This window comes from Ascaphus truei, chromosome 4 (assembly GCF_040206685.1).
Source record: "Ascaphus truei isolate aAscTru1 chromosome 4, aAscTru1.hap1, whole genome shotgun sequence".
Classification (NCBI taxonomy): domain Eukaryota; kingdom Metazoa; phylum Chordata; class Amphibia; order Anura; family Ascaphidae; genus Ascaphus; species Ascaphus truei.
This window is the reverse complement of record NC_134486.1, coordinates 143568346-143586800: the sequence shown is the minus strand read 5'-3', so window position 1 is coordinate 143586800 and position 18455 is coordinate 143568346. Positions and strand designations below refer to the sequence as shown.

The 18455-nt window shown below is 40.4% G+C and overlaps 1 protein-coding gene across 2 annotated transcripts in view; it reads right to left on the bottom strand.

Moving 5' to 3' along the window:
* The window catches only part of CRIM1 (cysteine rich transmembrane BMP regulator 1), a 700781-nt gene that overhangs the window by 381005 nt on the left and 301321 nt on the right, over positions 1-18455 (bottom strand). For both annotated transcript variants that reach the window (XM_075596630.1, XM_075596631.1), the window contains exon 5: positions 12797-12918. In XM_075596630.1, coding sequence (XP_075452745.1) covers positions 12797-12918 — 122 coding nt within the window. The remainder of the gene's footprint in view (positions 1-12796; positions 12919-18455) is intronic.

The window sequence follows — 18455 nt, the reverse complement described above, 5'->3', positions numbered from 1 at the left end:
AACATTTTACCATTACTCTAACACATACCTGTTTTGTTATCATGCAACATCTACAACATTGAAAACCGGGTCCACCACGTATGACGTGGGACCCTTGTCATGGGCCAAGGCGTCCTTAAAAAGGATTAGTGATGTAAGTCCCGCCCCCAAGCGACGTGCGCGCCTCAAAGCCTATTGGCTGTCATGTTTTGTTATAGTAACGGTAACTGCAGTGTGTGATGCGTGCGGCTCAGTGTTTGTAGGCGTACCCTGGGCGTTAGCCGAATGTTAATTGAGTGGGAGGAGTGTTAGCGTGCGTTTCACGCTGGCTTAACATGACGTCACACGTATTGCATTTGCGCATTGTGTTATCGGCCGTGCTTTCTGTTCAAACACGTCTGTTTAAAAAGAATACAGATGTACTCGTTTAGAACGAATGTAGTTTCGTCTTCATTGTATTTGAAATAAAGATGTTATGTTTACTGGTATTTTCAACATGTATTGAACGCACAACGTACGCTTTGTTTTGCGCATGCGCTAACAGTTAGTGGAGCCAAGCGTGAAGTGCGTGCGCACACAAAGATGTGCGCGCACATCTTTCAGTATACAGGCAACGTTCACTTCTTATACATAGTTATGCCTGCTACAAATTTAAAGAAACATTACATACTGATGAACAGTTTTACTTCTAACATATAAGTGACTGACGTGTGTATCTACACAATCATATAGAGCTGCGTAACGCGTTGTCACGGATGCATATCTAGTAAGGTGCCATCTTTGACCATCATGTGTTTGCTGTATTTCAGAGATGTCGGGGAAGATACAATCGGATCAATGTATGATTTCAGAAGAGTCTACCTTTATATGAGATGATTGTGAGGAGGAGCCACCGACTACTATACTACATATGGAACTAATTTTATATTGCTTGCAGCGCTTATTAACAAACAATTAAAAATGTGATACCCTTATGCCTATATTGCATAAGCACTTAATTAACATAATGATGTTGCAAAAGAGTGCCTCATGAATTTTTATTGAGTGTTCTTTAATGACTACTAACATTTTATGACATGGTGTGTTTTATATATAACAACCATTCCCACTCTGCTAACACATTTGTGTATTATAATATGTAATGGAACGTATGACTGTCGAAACTATGTAACAATAATAATAATAATATGAGCATGTTCATGTATAGGGCTGCTAGTTGTACGCAGCGATTTACAGACACATGTTTCAGCCTGAGGTCCCTGGCCCGTGGAACGTACAAATGTTTTTTTGCCGCATGAGGCACAGGGAGATAAAGTGACTTGGCCAAGGTCACAAGGAGCCCACACCGGGAATTGAACCAGACTCCCCTGCTTCAAACTATCAGTGCCAGTGTGTGTCTTTACTCAGTGAGCCACTCCTTCTCCCAATGTAAAGGACACTTACAACCAAGTAGCCATTTATTTTTAAAATCTCTTGTTACATGGGTATGTAGATAAAATGGTTTGGGACTGTAGCAAATAATGTTACTGGCCAGATGTTATGGTCCCCTCCAATGCATGATGTTCTGAATATGACATCACCATCATGTTATGAAGTACGTTTCTGTGTATATTTCATTAACCTAACTAACTATAGTTTACTGTGTTTATTAATCGTTTAGAAATACATAGTATAGTCAATATGATGATATAAGCTACCATAATAAAGCTGGTGTTATCATTTGTCGGTGTTATACATGGATCCTACACCAATTGATAGAGACACAAACAGTTGTCTTAAAAAGTGTGTCTATGCTAGTGATGAATGTGCTCCCGTAAGTAAACAAATAAGTACAGTTATCCCCTTTTCTCCAACCACCTCTATATTACATTAATGGAAATTATAAGGAAACATACATAAAATGTGATGAAATGTGAGTAATCATTTTGTAATACAATGCACATGAAAGCTCAAGAGTAGCTAAATGCATATACATGATACAGAAAGTACATATATGTAACATTTGTGTTTAAACCAATATGTTGGGTTTTTAGTTCCAATAATTATAGGAAGATTGAGGTAGCCACATCTTATGAGAGATGTCAGCAAATATACATACCATGATCAGTCATACTGGAGATATACCTATAATGCAAAGGAACAATATATAAATTGCAAACATTGACATGCCATCTTCAGTACCGTAAACAACACAGCAAAGTGTGTATTTGGTGTTAAATGTACAACACCATGTATATTTCATGACATTCAAAATGTAAATCAGCCTGGTGTACACATCATATGGATGTACATGTTACACTGCACCAATAACATTGTATGTAAGCATACTAGAAGCATGAATGATTATGGGCATAATATGTGTTTTGTCTTAGCATAAGGAATAACACAATGCTAAAATATTATTGCTTTGTTACCCAAGTTGTATTCACATACACACAACTAAAGTACAATTGAAGAGGGATTATATAACCTGTGCAACAATAACATACCGGTGCCACATCCCTTTGTGCACACAGCAGAGAAAAGAAAGGTGTGCAACCCATATTCATCTGTGTCCTAACAGAAGGTTATATAAAGAAACATTATTGTTAATATAACATAATTAAACTATAAAAGTAGTACTAGGAACATATGAGTTTGTACTTACAAGAAAAAAATGAATTGATGAGATTCTGTCGTGTCTGGCCACCACTGGCTGTTTGTTCATTTTCAGCAGCTACATGGGTGGGATGCTCGTCTACCAAAGCCTCAGCTAGGTCTGACTGTACATTGTGCCTGAGTGCAACATTGTGCAAAATGCAACAGGCAAGGATAATATCAGACACTTTTTGAGGCTTGTATAGAAGAGCCCCACCAGTTCTGTCCAGACACCTAAACCTGGTCTTGAGTAGGCCAAATGTCCTCTCTATAACAGATCTTGTAGATATATGGGCTGCATTGTACCTGTCCTCTGCTTCAGTTTGAGGGTTTAGCACCGGAGTCAAGAGCCACGGCCTAATTCCGTATCCTGAGTCACCTATAATGAATGGAGCACACATAAGCTGACATTAGTGATCAAATTGTACAATGCCAACATTCCTAAATCAACATGTGTTTTGTGTTAGAACATGTAAATATGTACTCACCCAGCAGCCAACCAGGTTCAAAATGTCCCTCTTCGAACGCATGGAAGACTGAAGAGTTCCTCAGGATAGAGGAATCGTGACTGGAACCAGGGAACTTGGGTACCACATGCATTATCCTCATCGTGGCATCACATACCACCTGTACATTGAGTGAATGGTAGTGCTTCCGATTGCGGTACACATGCTCACTCTGACTAGGTGCAATCAAAGCAACATGTGTGCAATCGATTGCACCCAGCACAGATGGTATCCCTGCTATATTATAAAAGCCAGTCCTGACTTCCAGCCACTCTGTTGCCTCTGTAGGAAAATGAATATAATTCCTAGCGCGTCTATTGAGTGCATAGAGAAACTGGGTCAAGGCCCGCGAGAATGTAGATTGCGAGACCCCGCCCACTATGCCCACAGTTGTCTGGTATGACGCGGAAGCAAGATAATGTAATGAGCACAGCATTTTAACAAGCCCAGGGACTGCACGACCTCTGGCTGTGAAAAAATCTAAATCCCCCCTTATCTCCTCATAAAGAGCTAAGATTGCTGCTGAACTCAAACGATAGCGACTTACAATCTCCTCCTCACTCATCCCATCTAACAGGGTTCTCTCCCTGTACAGACGCGGACGAGGCACAAGTTGTCTCCTCTGTCTTCTCCTCTGATCTCCTGTCCCTCTACCTGTCCCTCGGCCTGTCCCTCTCCCTGTCCCTGTCGTATCCGCGTCACTGTCACTGTCCCTCGGTGTGTCCCTACCTTGCCCTATATCATTCTCTTGATCAGCAAGCATGTCATAGAAAAGAATGTTCCTGCGTCTCCTAAACATTCGCAACATTTTGAAATGAGTAGCTGTGAATGAGCAGGTAATGTGCGTCCTTTAAATAGGTATGTGATGATGTCAGGTGACATAGTAAAATGCAAGGTGTTACATTAACATAATAAAGTACTTCTGTGGCAAGCTGTGTGCACTTGTTGTTCTAAGTATTTGTTGTGTGTATTCTGCAGGGAATGATGATATTTGGCAATGATGTGACGTGAAGCTTTGTACAAAGATTGCTTGCAAATAAATAGTTGCATGTGCAATGCATGTAACACTTGTGAACGCAAGAGTCAGTCATGTAATGAGACAAAAAGGCTGAGATTGACGTGGGAAAAGTTTTGTGTAACATGTGTAATTATCCATGTTATTGTGACATGTTGGCAACAATGAATAGTCGTGTGCATATGCATGCATTTGTGTAAGGAGGATAGTTGGTATAGAATGAGTTTACAAGGTGTCCCAATGATGAATTACTGTACATGTGTGTATAAGTTAGGTTGAAGTGCTTGTAATGCAACGGTTACAATGTAAACATGCAATGTGATTGAGCGTCCAATAAGTGACGTCATGAAAATAGGGAGGACCCAAAAGTATATGTAAACATGAGAAGACAGATGTACATGAACGTTTAAAGATGCGTGTCACATTACAAGCATTGTGTAATGTAAAGGAAGATGAATATACTGTGTATGTGTGACATGTGTGACATGTGTGACATCATGTAAATAATTGTCGCTGAGTTGAGTAAAATGTGTGATATGATGTGAGGTTCTCCTTTAAGAGTGTAGTATAGTATTTTCCCTTGCCACATCATCACATGATGAGTAATGTGACCCGCAAATGCTGAAAACATGTAAAAGTCGAATGTTATGCAAATAAGACACATCAGCTGTGACACAATGCAGGGAATGCCCCCACACTGTAATGCAAATCCCCCTTGTATTGTGAGCAATGAAACGTAAACAGTACTATACTGTTATACGTCCCCGCTCCATTGACTTCCATTGATGTACAGAAGATGTTTTTTTTCTAAGTGCCGTTCCGGCAGCCTTAGCGATCGTTCTCCCGTCCAAACTGCCAACTTTAGTTGGCGGGAGAAATCGGCCATAACATCTCAATTTCGTAGTGCCGATCAGCCCCGATAAGCTGTTTTTTTTTGTTGAATCCAGCCGATTTAAAAAAGTGGCGATCAGTGTCGAAAACAGGCTTATCGGCAGGCGACTGGCCATAACCAAATTATCGGCTCCGAAACCTGGCGATATGAAGCACTTATCGGCGCTTACTGAATCTCAAACCCAATTTTGGCTATAACATGGCCATATTTCCCTTATCAACGCTTACTGCATGAGGCCCTAAGTTTCCTCATTAAAAGAAGAGCCTATAAAACAAAGTAACATTTGAAATTGCGTGTGAATTTATGCTGCGTGTTTACCCCAAATATCTCTGTCGAAATGAAAAAGATTTCATAGCTCAATTATAAAGCCTTATATATATATATCGACCATGAAAGGAGCAAACTCAAGTGGAAATACAGTAGCCAGGCTGCGACGTTGTATAATCCCAGTGTTATAAGACTCATAGGTTATTAACCATAATGGTGGGCCTTGTAGTGAATTGATTATCTGTGTGCTGCAGGCATCGAAAATAGTAGCTGATCGGGTTTATTCCTATCTCATCCGTACATATCTACATAAACCATCACCAAATCTATATACATGACTGCTGTGAGACTGAACAGTCCAGAAATATTGAATGCTAAAATGAATACAGTGCACTGACCTAAATATTACATGGATCACATCACCTGCTATAGTAGCTTTGAGGCCAAATTAGATTTGTAAATTGAATATGACTTTTCATGTTGAAATATTGGCAACAACCTGGATGCAATTTGATTAAATTGGTTAAAACATCTGCCTGAAGGAACCGTTGTGGTCTTTTTGACCACGCATGAGCTAATGAAGGTATCACTTCTACTGTACCTTATTTTTGTTTGTTGAATTAGCATTATTCAGATTATTTACTTTGAATTATTATTGTTTTCTGTTTGTGAGCCAAGTGGGTCTGCATGTTTATATTCTCTGTTTGCTATTGTGCTTTTGGCTATGTAATACTTTTTGTTTATTTTCTTTAATATATATGGAGATGAGTATTTTAACGATGTTGCAATAGTACATTATGTATATTATTACAAGAGTAGCCATTTTTTAGGTTACCTTGGCAACGTTTACACTCTGGTTGCCATACTATACCAAATTGTATTTATACTCTGGAAAGGCCATAGAGAACTACACCCCTGACGAAGAGGAGATTCCTCAAAACTCGAAGGCTAGTTCTATGTGGGCAATTTTGTGGGACTTGGAGAGGAGCAGATTGACGGCCGTGTGAGGGAGAAGCAGAGACTTTTTTCCCTGGTCCATCTAGTGGAGGTGACTTTAGGATGTCAAAGTGTACGGAAAGACAGAAGAATCCTGTTGTCTACACTGACGGACGCGCCTGGGAAGGCGGAAAGTTACGCCGACTGCAGTACTCCCCCAACTCCTGTTTTGTATGCTGTTTATGGACGTTTGTAAAGGTGCTTTTGTTCTTTCGTTAAGAATAATAGCATGTTCTTGTATAGCGCTGCTAGCATATCGTGCTATAATGTCTTTTTATCTCACTTAAAAGCACTTATCACTGCTTGGTGCATAACCCCCATTGATTGTAAGCTCCACGGGGCAGAGACAATTTTTGTAGACACAGTCCCTGCCCCGTGGAGCTTACAATCAATGGGGGTTATGCACCGAGCAGTGATAAGTGCTTTTAAGTGAGATAAAAAGATATTATAGCACGATACTGCACTGTCATCACTGGTTTGTGAATCTCACAGCAAGCAGTATCACGCTATAAAGGCATTTATCTCACTTAAAAGCACTTGTCACTGCTTTGTGCATAGCACCCAGAAAAACCACTTATCACTGCTTAGTGCATAACCCCCTATGATTGAAATAAAGTGACTTGCCCAAGGTCACAAGGAGCCGATACCAGGAATTGAACCAGGTTACCCTGCTTCAAAATCAGTGCCAGTCAATGTCTTTACTCACTGAGCCACTCATTCCCTCTTTTATTCGTTGTCAAGTAAAATAATATACTACACTATGAGTTGTGTGCTCTTCTCTTTATCTGTAGTATTCATTTGGATGTTTGGGTTGTTTCCAGTTGGAAGAGGGCTGCACTCTCAGGATTGGACTTCATCCTAGTATTCTTGTGGACTTGAGATATGTACTGTACTGTATATCCATGTTTATGTGTGATATTTTTATTTTTATTGTATTTTTGCAACTGATACCCCAACATTCATTGTAGGATTTTTCCTACGAGTCACTGAGACCTGTTTTGCGTGCATAGGGCTGAGGTTATATATATTTTCCTTTAATGGTGATAGCTTATACCTTTCTTCCCCCCTTTTTTCCAACTGTAGCCTTGGAATATAGTTGTATTGTTGAATTCTTCTTGAGTCATCTTATTCTTAGTTGATATTTAAAATAAAGATTTTTATGGTGGTGTGGCATGGGTTAATAAAGACACGCTTCTCTACTTAATTTCCTTCTTCGGCAGCAAAAGATTTCAGACCAGAGTTGACTTTCATTTAAACCGCTAATCTCCCAAATGTTCCTGACCTGAACTTCGGGGGAAGCTGACCATAAAGCTTTCTCCTCTTCTTAGTGAAAGACAAAATGAATAATCCAAAAAAAAACAATCTCCATTCCTCTCTCTAACCATACTAGGAAGTGGAATGAAAAAAGGCCTTTGAAGCCCTGTTGAATAAGAAAGAGGTTTTACTCACAATTAGGGGGATTACAAGGAGCCGTCATTACTGGATTTCTTGCTTCATCAATTACCAGAAGCAAAATCACCCAAGACAAGATAGATAATTGCAGTGTTCCTACCAAGGCTGACTGGATGGTGTTACCAGCCAAAGAATGAGCATGTCTAGTCCAGATTTTTACTACAACAAATGCATTACTTTTTGCCGATTGGTATTAATGAATGATCGTTAAATACCATTGAAAGGTGGCTAATGATCTCTACCATCTGTCACAGTTTAGGCAACAACTTCTATGTGGAAAACTAACTTTTCTTCATATCATAGAAACAAACCAACACAAAAGCTAGAATTTGAGAACGATAAAATAAAATGCCACAAAAGCAGACGTCCAGATTCTCTGCTGGTTTCCAACTGTCAGTCACTTGAATTTCCATATGGAATAACTTAAAGAGATGTGGGGAGGAAGTAATGTTAGAAAAGGGAAACACTGGAAATGTAGGTAAATCATTTCAGTGAAATGGCTTTTGGGAAGGATTGCTATATTAAAATGTTTACTATCAGCACTAGCTAAAAATATCTTTGGGACCTCTGGACCTCGGCACCTGTCTATCAAATCAACCAAGCAAGATGAAGGTCAAGGCAGCGGAATGGGCGAGCCTGATAAATGCACAGATGAGCTGTGCACTCAGGCCGAGCATCAGCAATAAAGCTTCTCATTGTAAGGCTCAATTTCTAAGAAATTTGTGCTGCTGCCCAGACAAAACGGCGACTGGAAGTAGTGACTGTTTCCCATAAAAGAGAAGACCAAATAGGCCACCAGGCAGATACAACCTTACACCCTCCAATACAAGCTCTCTCAAACGGTCAATGTGCCTACTGGTGCGAGCAAACAACCCCTGGTTCTGTCCTCAAGTGACTTTGGATCCGGGACTCAGTTGGAGCCTGAAGCAGAGATGTGCTAATGCAGAGGTTCCTAACTTGAGTCCCCAAGGACCAAAAAGTGCATTCTGAAAAGACAAGGCCAGAATATTGAAGCAGGTTAAGGGCTCAGCTCCTATGCAAGCAAAAACAATAAGGTAACATGATTGACTTATTGCTGAGGTTGACAAATTCCTCATCATACTGTATGCTGGAAGATCAATTCCAGCGTTGTATGCCTATTAGTTTAGCTATAATTCAAGTCAAGGTTTTGAGTCTTTTAGAGGGCATTAAGCAGCAGCATGAAGAAGGGTCCAAGAATTCACTACAAGTAAGGGCTGGTTTATACGTTTTAAAGACAGGGCAAACTTGCATAACATTAAAGTGACTGAGGATGCTGTTAGTGCTGATGAGGAGGCAGCTAAAACTTTACTTGCTAAACTAGCAAAGATTATAGAGGATAGTGGCTATTGAGCTAAACAAGTGTTCAATGTAGACGAGATAATGGTCAGTAGAACCTACATTGCAAAAGGGATCTATGCCTGGTTTTAAAGTTGAAAACTTGACACCCTCTACAATTCAATATGCCATTTTGTTCTCCAATGCAACTACAACACACATCACTGCAAATTGCTCAAATAACTAGTTTGGTCATCACTTGAATCTTGGCGTAAAGCTCATGTTTCCTGTCTTGCCTTTAAATACTTTCTGGGCAACTACCGTCTATCTGAACAAGCTCCTCACCCATACCACATGCAGCACTTATCATCTGAGATCTGACTCCAAAAGACTGTTCATGATCCCAAGGTTCAGCAAAGTATCTGGCCTCTCCTCCTTCTCTTACCGCTAACACCAAAACTGGAACAATCTACCAGAGACCCACAAGCACCACTTGTCTAAGTTCTTTCAAAACTAAAGCTATCTCACATTTCAATCTATCCTATAACTGTTACAGACGCCTATAATATATATACAGTTAGGTCCGGAAATAATTGGACAAGTGATACAAGTTTTGTTATTTCGGCTGTGTACCAAAATAAATTCAAGTTACAGTTAAATAATGAATATGGGCTTAAAGTGCAGTCTATCAGATTTAATTTGAGGGTATTCACATCCAAATTGGAGAAAGGGTTTAGGAATTACATCTCTTTAATATGTAGACCCCTCTTTTTCAAGGGACCAAAAGTAATTGGACAATTGACTCAAAAGCTGTTTCATGGACAGATGTGGGCTAATCCTTCATTATTTCATCATCAATTAAGCAGGTAAAAGGTCTGAAGTTGATTCCAGGTGTGAAATTCACATTTGGAAGCTGTTGCTGTGAACCCACAACATGCGGTCAAAGGAGCTCTCAATGCAAGTGAAACAGGGCATCCATAGGCTGCAAAAAAAAAAGAAAATCCACCAGAGAGATAGCAGGAACATTAGGAGTGGCCAAATCTACAGTTTGGTACATTCTGAGAAAAAAAAGAACGCACTGGTGAGCTCTGCAACACAAAAAGGCCTGGACGTCCACGGAAGACAACAGTGGTGGATGATCATAGGATCCTTTCCATGGTAAAGAAAAACCCCTTCACAACATCCAGCCAAGTGAAGAACACTCTCCAGGAGGTAGGCATATCATTATCCAAGTCTACCATAAAGAGAAGACTTCAAGAGAGCAAATACAGAGGGTTCACCACAAGGTGCAAACCATTCATAAGCCTCAATAATAGAAAGGTCAGATTAGATTTTGACAAACAATATCTAAAAAAGCCAGCCCAGTTCTGGAACAGCATTCATGGACAGATGAAGCTAAGATCAACTTGTATCAGAATGATGGGAAGAAAAAAGTATGGAGAAGGCTTGGAACGGCTCATTATCCAAAGCATACCACATAATCAGTAAAACACGGTGGAGGCAGTGTGATGGCATGGGCATGCATGGCTTACAATGGCACTGGGTAACTAGTGTTTATTGATGATGTGACAGAAGACAGAAGCAGCCGGATGAATTCTGAAGTGTATAGGGATATATTGTCTGCCCAGATTCAGCCAAATTCAGCGAAGTTGATTGGACAGCGCTTCACTTTACAGATGGACAATGACCCAAAACATACTGCGAAAGCAACCCAGGAGTCAATCACCTGATCTCAACCCGATCGAGCACTTGCTGAAGACAAAACTTAAGCCAGAAAGACCCACGAACAAACAACAACAAACAACAACTGAAGACAGCTGCAGTAAAGAAATAGAAAAAACAAATAAGTGAGCACTAAAATATATTCTTAATACAAAGTGTTAATTGTGATGTCAATTTAAATTAAAAAAAAAAAAAACACCCCACCATGTGGAAAAGGTAAATAAATATATACCAATGTAGATGAGCGTCTGCTGCTGTGTAAAGGGTAGCCCAAGACCCTAGAATCTAGTAACAAAAAAACAAACAAAGCGCACAACACTCATCGTGAAAAATGTAATAAACTATGTTTATATATAAGGTGTTTCAAGGTTATGCGTACATCAAGGTAGATTAATCAAGCATAGAGCCACAGAGTGGCAGTTACCAGTGTCTGCAACCAGGAACCACCAGAGCTTCACTCTCCTTTCCACCTACAGGTAGGTGAAATGCCAGATAATTGATGACTCTGCCACAGTCTCAATGTCCTGTAAATAGCGTCAATGCGCTTAGTGGATCCTGGGGAGTGGTTGTCCTTTGCTCGCAAGTAGTACACAAGTTCCTCTGCAGACCTCACTGTGTTTCCCGATCAGTCAGGCAGCGTGACGGCGTGGTCCCGCGGGCCCTTCTGTGACGTCAGAGCGCCCACTCTGCTTTGAGTAACAGCGTCTGCCAGTAATGATTCAGACCTCACTTGGCAACCACAGAGGCAGGCAACAGTGCGGCACATGCGCAGAAGAGGAAATCAACTCGGTGTTCAGCAAACCGTTGGACAACAATAAAATACACCTTGGAACATGAATAATAAAAATATATAGGTTGAATGGTATCTCTCTGGAGAGTGGTATCTCCGTTTTGTATATAATAAAACTTTTTTGTTTCGCGTTGCGTAGCACTGGGCTATTGGCCTGGGACATATTGTGGAGTCCCTTTAATGTTTATTCTCTCTTGAGTGCAATTTTGGGTTTCTTGTCCCACTGGGAGCTCTCAGCAGCAGCAATCTTCCCAGTAGAGGCTAGATGGAGGTATTGTATTTGTGATGGACTAAAGTTTTTTTTTGAGCATTCCTAGGCTATTTCCACCTGGGATTTAGATCTGCCAGTAAGCAAACTATTTAATTGTAATACATTGTGTAGCCCATAATTACAATTCAAATAGTTGAAATCCCTAGCAACTGTATTCCACTATAAGATTTGGTGAAAGATTGTTGAAAGCAATGGTATGCCCTTGTACGATCCTTATCAGCACACTAACCACCATACAATGGTTCTGAACTGTGATGGTTAACACCAATATTAATAATAAACTGAATACACATGGATATATTGCCATATATAAATCATATTAAGAACACGGCCTCTGTCTTTGTTCCACTATATCTAGAAAATTTCAGCATCCACGTCCTATCACATGCTACCACCGCAGATTGATCTCTCTTAATAGGATTTATCTAATTTGGACTTCAAACATGTCAAAACCTTTACATGCCTGCAAGTTACTTGCAGCAATTCATTCTGTTCAGTTAAATGGTGAGAGATAAGATCATTCACAGCTTGACCAGGAGGTTGGAAAACATTGTGTTGTCAACAATGAATTAAATTAGCATGAAACACACATAAATTGAATTATTAAATCAGATAAATGAACAACCCCACACCCACGAATCATTAAATCACCTTTGATGCATCGCCCTCGTCCTTTTTTCTTCCTTTTCATTGATGTGCATCCTGAATGCAAACTATAATCTTCTTTCACACTATTAATTAAACAGATCCAGTCGACTTGTAAATTGTATGAAAGGTTAAAGAACTGAGGTGTCCTTTTCGTACCCTCTAATTTTATTATGTAGCCTCATGTCCAAGATTTTCAGCTGACGCATGGAGCGCTTTGTCTCTGTTGTGTTTCAGTTTGGTCCTCTGGGAGATCTCTTATCTAATTCAAACCAGTGTCCCATACATGTTGTGCAAAGAATGCAAAGGGAAAAAGGAATGCACTTACCATTAACACATTCAAAGACGTCGCAGCACTTCCCAGGCGTTCCATCACCTCGAGACACTATACGAGGGATTGATCCGGCTTCACACACAGGAAAGCTGCATAGGCCAGACAGACACTCGCATCTGTGAATAAGCAAAGTAATCAATGGAGCAGCACTGTTTGTTCTTTACATAGATTCTTATCAGCCTTACAGCCCAATGCTAAAGCACCAATAAACAAAAGTGGAGGTTTTCCAACACTTTTGTTAATGTGAAGAAATGTTATTCTGCACCAGAACAATGTGAATGCATGACCCATTCATGTATCAAAAGCGGCAATCCAAGTGGGCGATTTTTGTGTGTGATATATTTACAGGATTGAAGCGGGGGGTCTCCGGAGATGAACCCCATTAAGTTCATCTCTGGGGACCACCTGCTTCCAGAAATATTTACCCCCATAGTAGTTACTGGTAGCCACTCTGCTCGTATAGCAGAGATCACGTAATGGCCGCATTTCAAAGCTCCCGCACCCTGTGGGCCAATTGGAAGCAGCGACGTCATCCTTTGCGGCTACCTATTGACCTGCGTGATGCAGGAGCTTTGAAAATCATAGAGATAAGGGCATCCACATTTGAGTTAAGTATCTCTGTAAGCAGGGGTCCCCGGAGCTGAAATTAACAGGGTTCACACCTATGGTAAAAAGAAAAAAAATCAATGGCTTAGATCAGCGGTGCGCAAACTGGCTTCCTTGTCAACTCATCTCCATGGCAACGGGGGTCAAATGATGCCGTTGCCATGTAGACACATCGTCAAATGACGCTGTGGGTCACGTGTGTGTCATTTGACGCTAGAGGGGGGGCGCGACACAGGGGGAGAGCAGGCAGGGGGGCGCAGCGCACCCCTGGCTTAGATTGATCCTTTAAAAAAAAAAAGGCACGCAGACATTTTATTATAGATTAAATAACTGACAGGTCAAAAGTAGCAGAAACAAAAGAGAACGTTGCTATTTTGTGAATACTTTTTTTGCCTGAGTCATAAATGAGCATTTGATTTCAAACGTTTACATTCAGACAATGCTATGGCAAGGGCTTGTATGTTTAGAATTTACCTGTACTTGTGGAAATATTAAAATAAGTTAAAACATTTAGTTACTAGCATCCTGGAGTTTTGAGTGTGATAAATCAGAACTTTTTGTGTGAGACAAATAGGTTATGTTTTGTGAACAAATGCAGCAACCAAGGGGTTAACTTCTATTGTAAAATGCCTATTTTCCTCTGTCTCCTGTGAGATTGGCCTGTGGTCGTCATGGTATCTGCCTTAATGGGCCAATAAAACATCAATATGTTTATAATTGAAGTGACTCATGATAGTGTAGAGATGTACCAGAGATTTGACCTGATCACTAGGCTAACTTCAAAAAGGGGCGTCACAAAAATCCCTGAGACCTTGGTTAGCAGACAAAAGGTGACAGAAAGGGCACTCTATATTTCCTTACAGCTTTCATAATATATGATAATTAAAATCTGGTGAAATTCTCAAGGATAAGAAATAAATAGATTTGTTACCAGCAAAATACAGAATTGTACTGACACTAAATATGACAGGACATCTGGGTTGCAGATGTCAGATATTTGTGTCCCTCTCAAAACTAGAAGTAGCCCTGTCAAGACAGATGTGCAGGCGTGCATTAAAATCATACGACTGCAATGATGAGGGTAGCATTATTCTAGGGGTTATAGCATATTTTATACTCCGATTCATTTGAGTTTAAAATCATTCTCTCTCCCAGCCTTAAATGTCATGAAAGATTGATGAATGCAAGATAAGACACACCCACAAAAGGTTGGCTGGTCCTGGTAACAGGGGTAAAGTTTTGAGCATAAAAACAATGCATTTGATTATCAAAAGCAGAATTCAACATAGAGGGGTGTTATATCCATATGAGTTCTCATATTTTCAACTTCAAGGGATCTTTGAAGGGATCTAATATTGTTCATTGGTAATGTATATATTCTATTTTATTATTTTAGAAAACTGGCTGCATTTATATATTGTATATTTTTGTAACATTTATTTTCTGTAACCAAGCACTGTACCACTTTTTGTATATTAACTCTAAAATGTAATAATTACTGTCTTTGGGCTATAATTGAAAACCCAGTACCTTTTGAAGAGCTTATCCACATTTTCAGACACATATTACTAAATTGTTTTTTTGTGTTAACTACATCCTTTTCTAGTAAACAGGGGACCATGGACACCTGAGGGTAAGTAAGACCTTAAATTATTCTTGGTGGTGGCAGCGTATTGAGGTGTAGTGTGACGGTATTTGGGGAGATATTGCTAATTTTTTGTGCCCTGCAGGGACGTGAGTCAGCTGGATAGCTGGAGGTTTTAACCCTTTCACATACATAAGTCACATGCATATAGGCAGTGTTGGACAAACCCAGTCGCCCACTCGCCGGGGGCGACTCAAAATTGCCCCTTGGCGATTGACCCAAGCAGCACACATGCTGTGGTTTAAATTCCCCCGCTCGTGCTGAATTTCCCCCGCGCTGAAGGAGGGAAAAAAAAGGATTATTGATGGATGTCACGCTAAGCCCCGCCTCCCTTGTGATTGAGGCTCCTGCTCGCCGCTGATTGGCTGCTGCTCTCCGCTTTGTTATCTGGCGGCTCCTTCCCTTTTGCAGTTCTGGGCCCCGCCTTGCTCTCTGCGCATGTGCATACTCACCCGTCCGCTGATTGCCCTACAATTGCTACAGACTCCCAGGGATTTGCCGCCTCGCATCGCATCCCCATGCCCGTACCCCACGCTGTGATTGCTGGGTTCCCTCCCCCTGGTCCCCGCCCCTGCTCTCAGCTGATTGGCCACTGTCTCCCCTGGTTCGCACTGTGATTGGTGGGCTCCCTGCTCTGCGCAAATTGATCTGTGATTGGTCACTCTCTCTGTGCCGGCGCACGTCCCGCTGCCTCAGACGGTTCAGAGAGCGAGCGGGAGAATGCGAGGCACCGGGACATGGAGCCGCCCCCGGGGTCAAGTCAAACACGTCAGCCCCCCGAGGAGAGGCCCAGAAACTGGGGAGCAGAGAGGATTCTGGGAGGGCAAGAGCAACATCACAGAGCAGAGCTAGGTGGTGAGTAGATTTTTTTGTTCGGCGAGTAGATTGGCGAGTAGATTTTTGGGTGATTTGTCGACCACTGCACATAGGTATGATCGTAATTAAACATTTTATTTTATTCAATTACCTTTTTCCCCCCAAATATCAATCAACCAAAGGTAGACAAAATAAATAGACAACAAAAGGGTTGTGACCATGTCCCGATAATGTCATTAATACCACAAACCATAAAAGACAGATTTATCCCATTAAAATGCCTTTTAGACCTTCAGATGCTGCTGTTAGTGCATCCTCAAAAAAGTAGTAAAAGGTAGCCGCTTTGCATGCTAAAATCAATGTATGTTTTATTAATTCAACATTTTAACAAGATTTCTTTTTGCCCAATAGTGATTTATAATATTTTTGATTCAATTATTTTCTACCAGAAATAATGATGGCTGCGGTTTCTTCTTACCATGCTGGCTAACTCTCCCTAAAAAGAGTTCAGTTAAAAAAACCTCTTATTTTATACCTTTTAAAGAGACTAATAAGTACATACAAATATCAACTTTATATTTTTTCCAGACTCCTAATGTAGTCAATGGAATTCATCGAAGATGTCAAAGTAATGAACAAACCTATTTCTTTTATGGCCTGTTCAAATGCATGGATATAAATGAAAATGAAATATTTGTATAACCTATGATATTAGAAGCTTTTGCGTCATGGGATTTCTATAGTGGTAATTCCATCTTATTTCCACACTGTAAATTGTAACACCAGTTACACACTGTAATTGGAGTCACTATTTCAGAGTTTAATCAAGAGTCATATTAGAAGTTAATCCCTATACTGTTAGAGAGCCAGCAGTATTCTGTGAATCTTCTGGGCATCAAGGCTATTAGAATGAAAGCTGGAATTACTGTTGGAAACAATCTCTCCCCACTTTCTAAACAATCATGCTATATATTACGAAGTACCTGTATACAATCACAGCTCCCAAAGCTGCATTCTCATTACAGAAAGAAAAAAACATGTTGCACTTGAATGTAGACAGCTAATGAAAGATTTGGAAATACATTTATTGATTTAAAGCATCCTAAAATATCTTCTTGTTTCAAGTGTATCTGAATCCAAAAAACTAACTCACCAGTTTTACCCCCTCTGTAATCTCTAGGTGGACAGATATGAATAGATATGGACATTGGGGAAATCAATAAGAACACATCATGTCATAGAAATGTTCCGTTTTAACTGGATCATGGGCAGTGATGTTGATTATAGGACTTGGGAGAGCCATGCCTTCTAAACCAGGGGTATTATCAGTTATAAGACCACCTTGGCCATGCTACAGGGAACATCTGGTTTAGTGAGATGGATATTTAAATCTGCAGCTAAGGTAGCTGTTGCTTTATGATGGGAACAGAAGAGGAAAAGTTATTATTGTCCATTCGTCTGCAGCATAGAGCACCTTCAGATGACCTCTGCGATCTCCCCACCAAAATGAGCAGAAAGCCCACTGCGTCACAGGGCCCCTGGAGTGCCAGACCCCATGCACATTACAGGGCATCACAATGGTTAACGTGTTTTAGCCATTTTATTTACCCTCATGAAAAGATGAGGCGGCATAGTGATTGGCCCATCCGGATGGAAAAGTAGGAGTGAGTGGTGCTTTCTGACAAAACTGCAACTAAAAAGAAAACCCCACAAATATATTTACCAAATGTACCCATTGGAAGCAATAGGCTATTCCCCCTTTACACAGCTCATATTAGCACCAATAAGGAAGCTGACAAGAAAAGCAGAGCTACTGCTACTCTTTCAATCATGAATGCAGTGCGAGGAAACGGCTATGCTAGGCATTTGAATAGAGCTGAACTTGAAGGATGGAAACGCTTTGCTTTCCATCGAAATGATGGCTGGCATGATATTAATTGATATCAATTGCTATTAAATATACTTGCAACGGATGACTGCACTTTGACAGCATGCGTTTCCTCCCAAGGCCCATTTGGGGCGCCGGCAATGCCATTATAATTGTAATAGCAAGTGAAGGTAAAATCCAAGGCATAAAGAATGGCGCTACTGTGCTCAGGACAAATTTCCCCTGACAATATGTATTTAATAACAAGTGTCTCGGAGCCTAAAAGAAACCAGGCAATATTTTATTCTCCACTCACTTCTTTATTAAACTGCAAAATAATGAAAAACAGCTTTCTTTTAATAAACCATAAAAGAGCTGGTGTTATCACTGTATTCCTCTGCGCTAAGCACAAAGGGCTTTAAAGAAAAAACACAGAAAATGCAGTTTATTGCTTTTCTTTTACCTCCAACTGGTTTAATTCAACTTTAGCTTTACATTTCCCCCTTCACTGTAACATATACTGTATGATTAGTATTTGGGAGCAAAATGTACTTGGCTGAAACCATTACCAAGGGACGCTATTAGGTGTTCTCAAGTATTTCTAACAGTCCATATTGAATGAGCTGCAAAGCTGCATCCATTAATTAATACTACCAGCTTAAAAATGCCGGGTACTTTTTAGTATGGTCCCACTACCGGCGCACCTTAATAACTCTGAA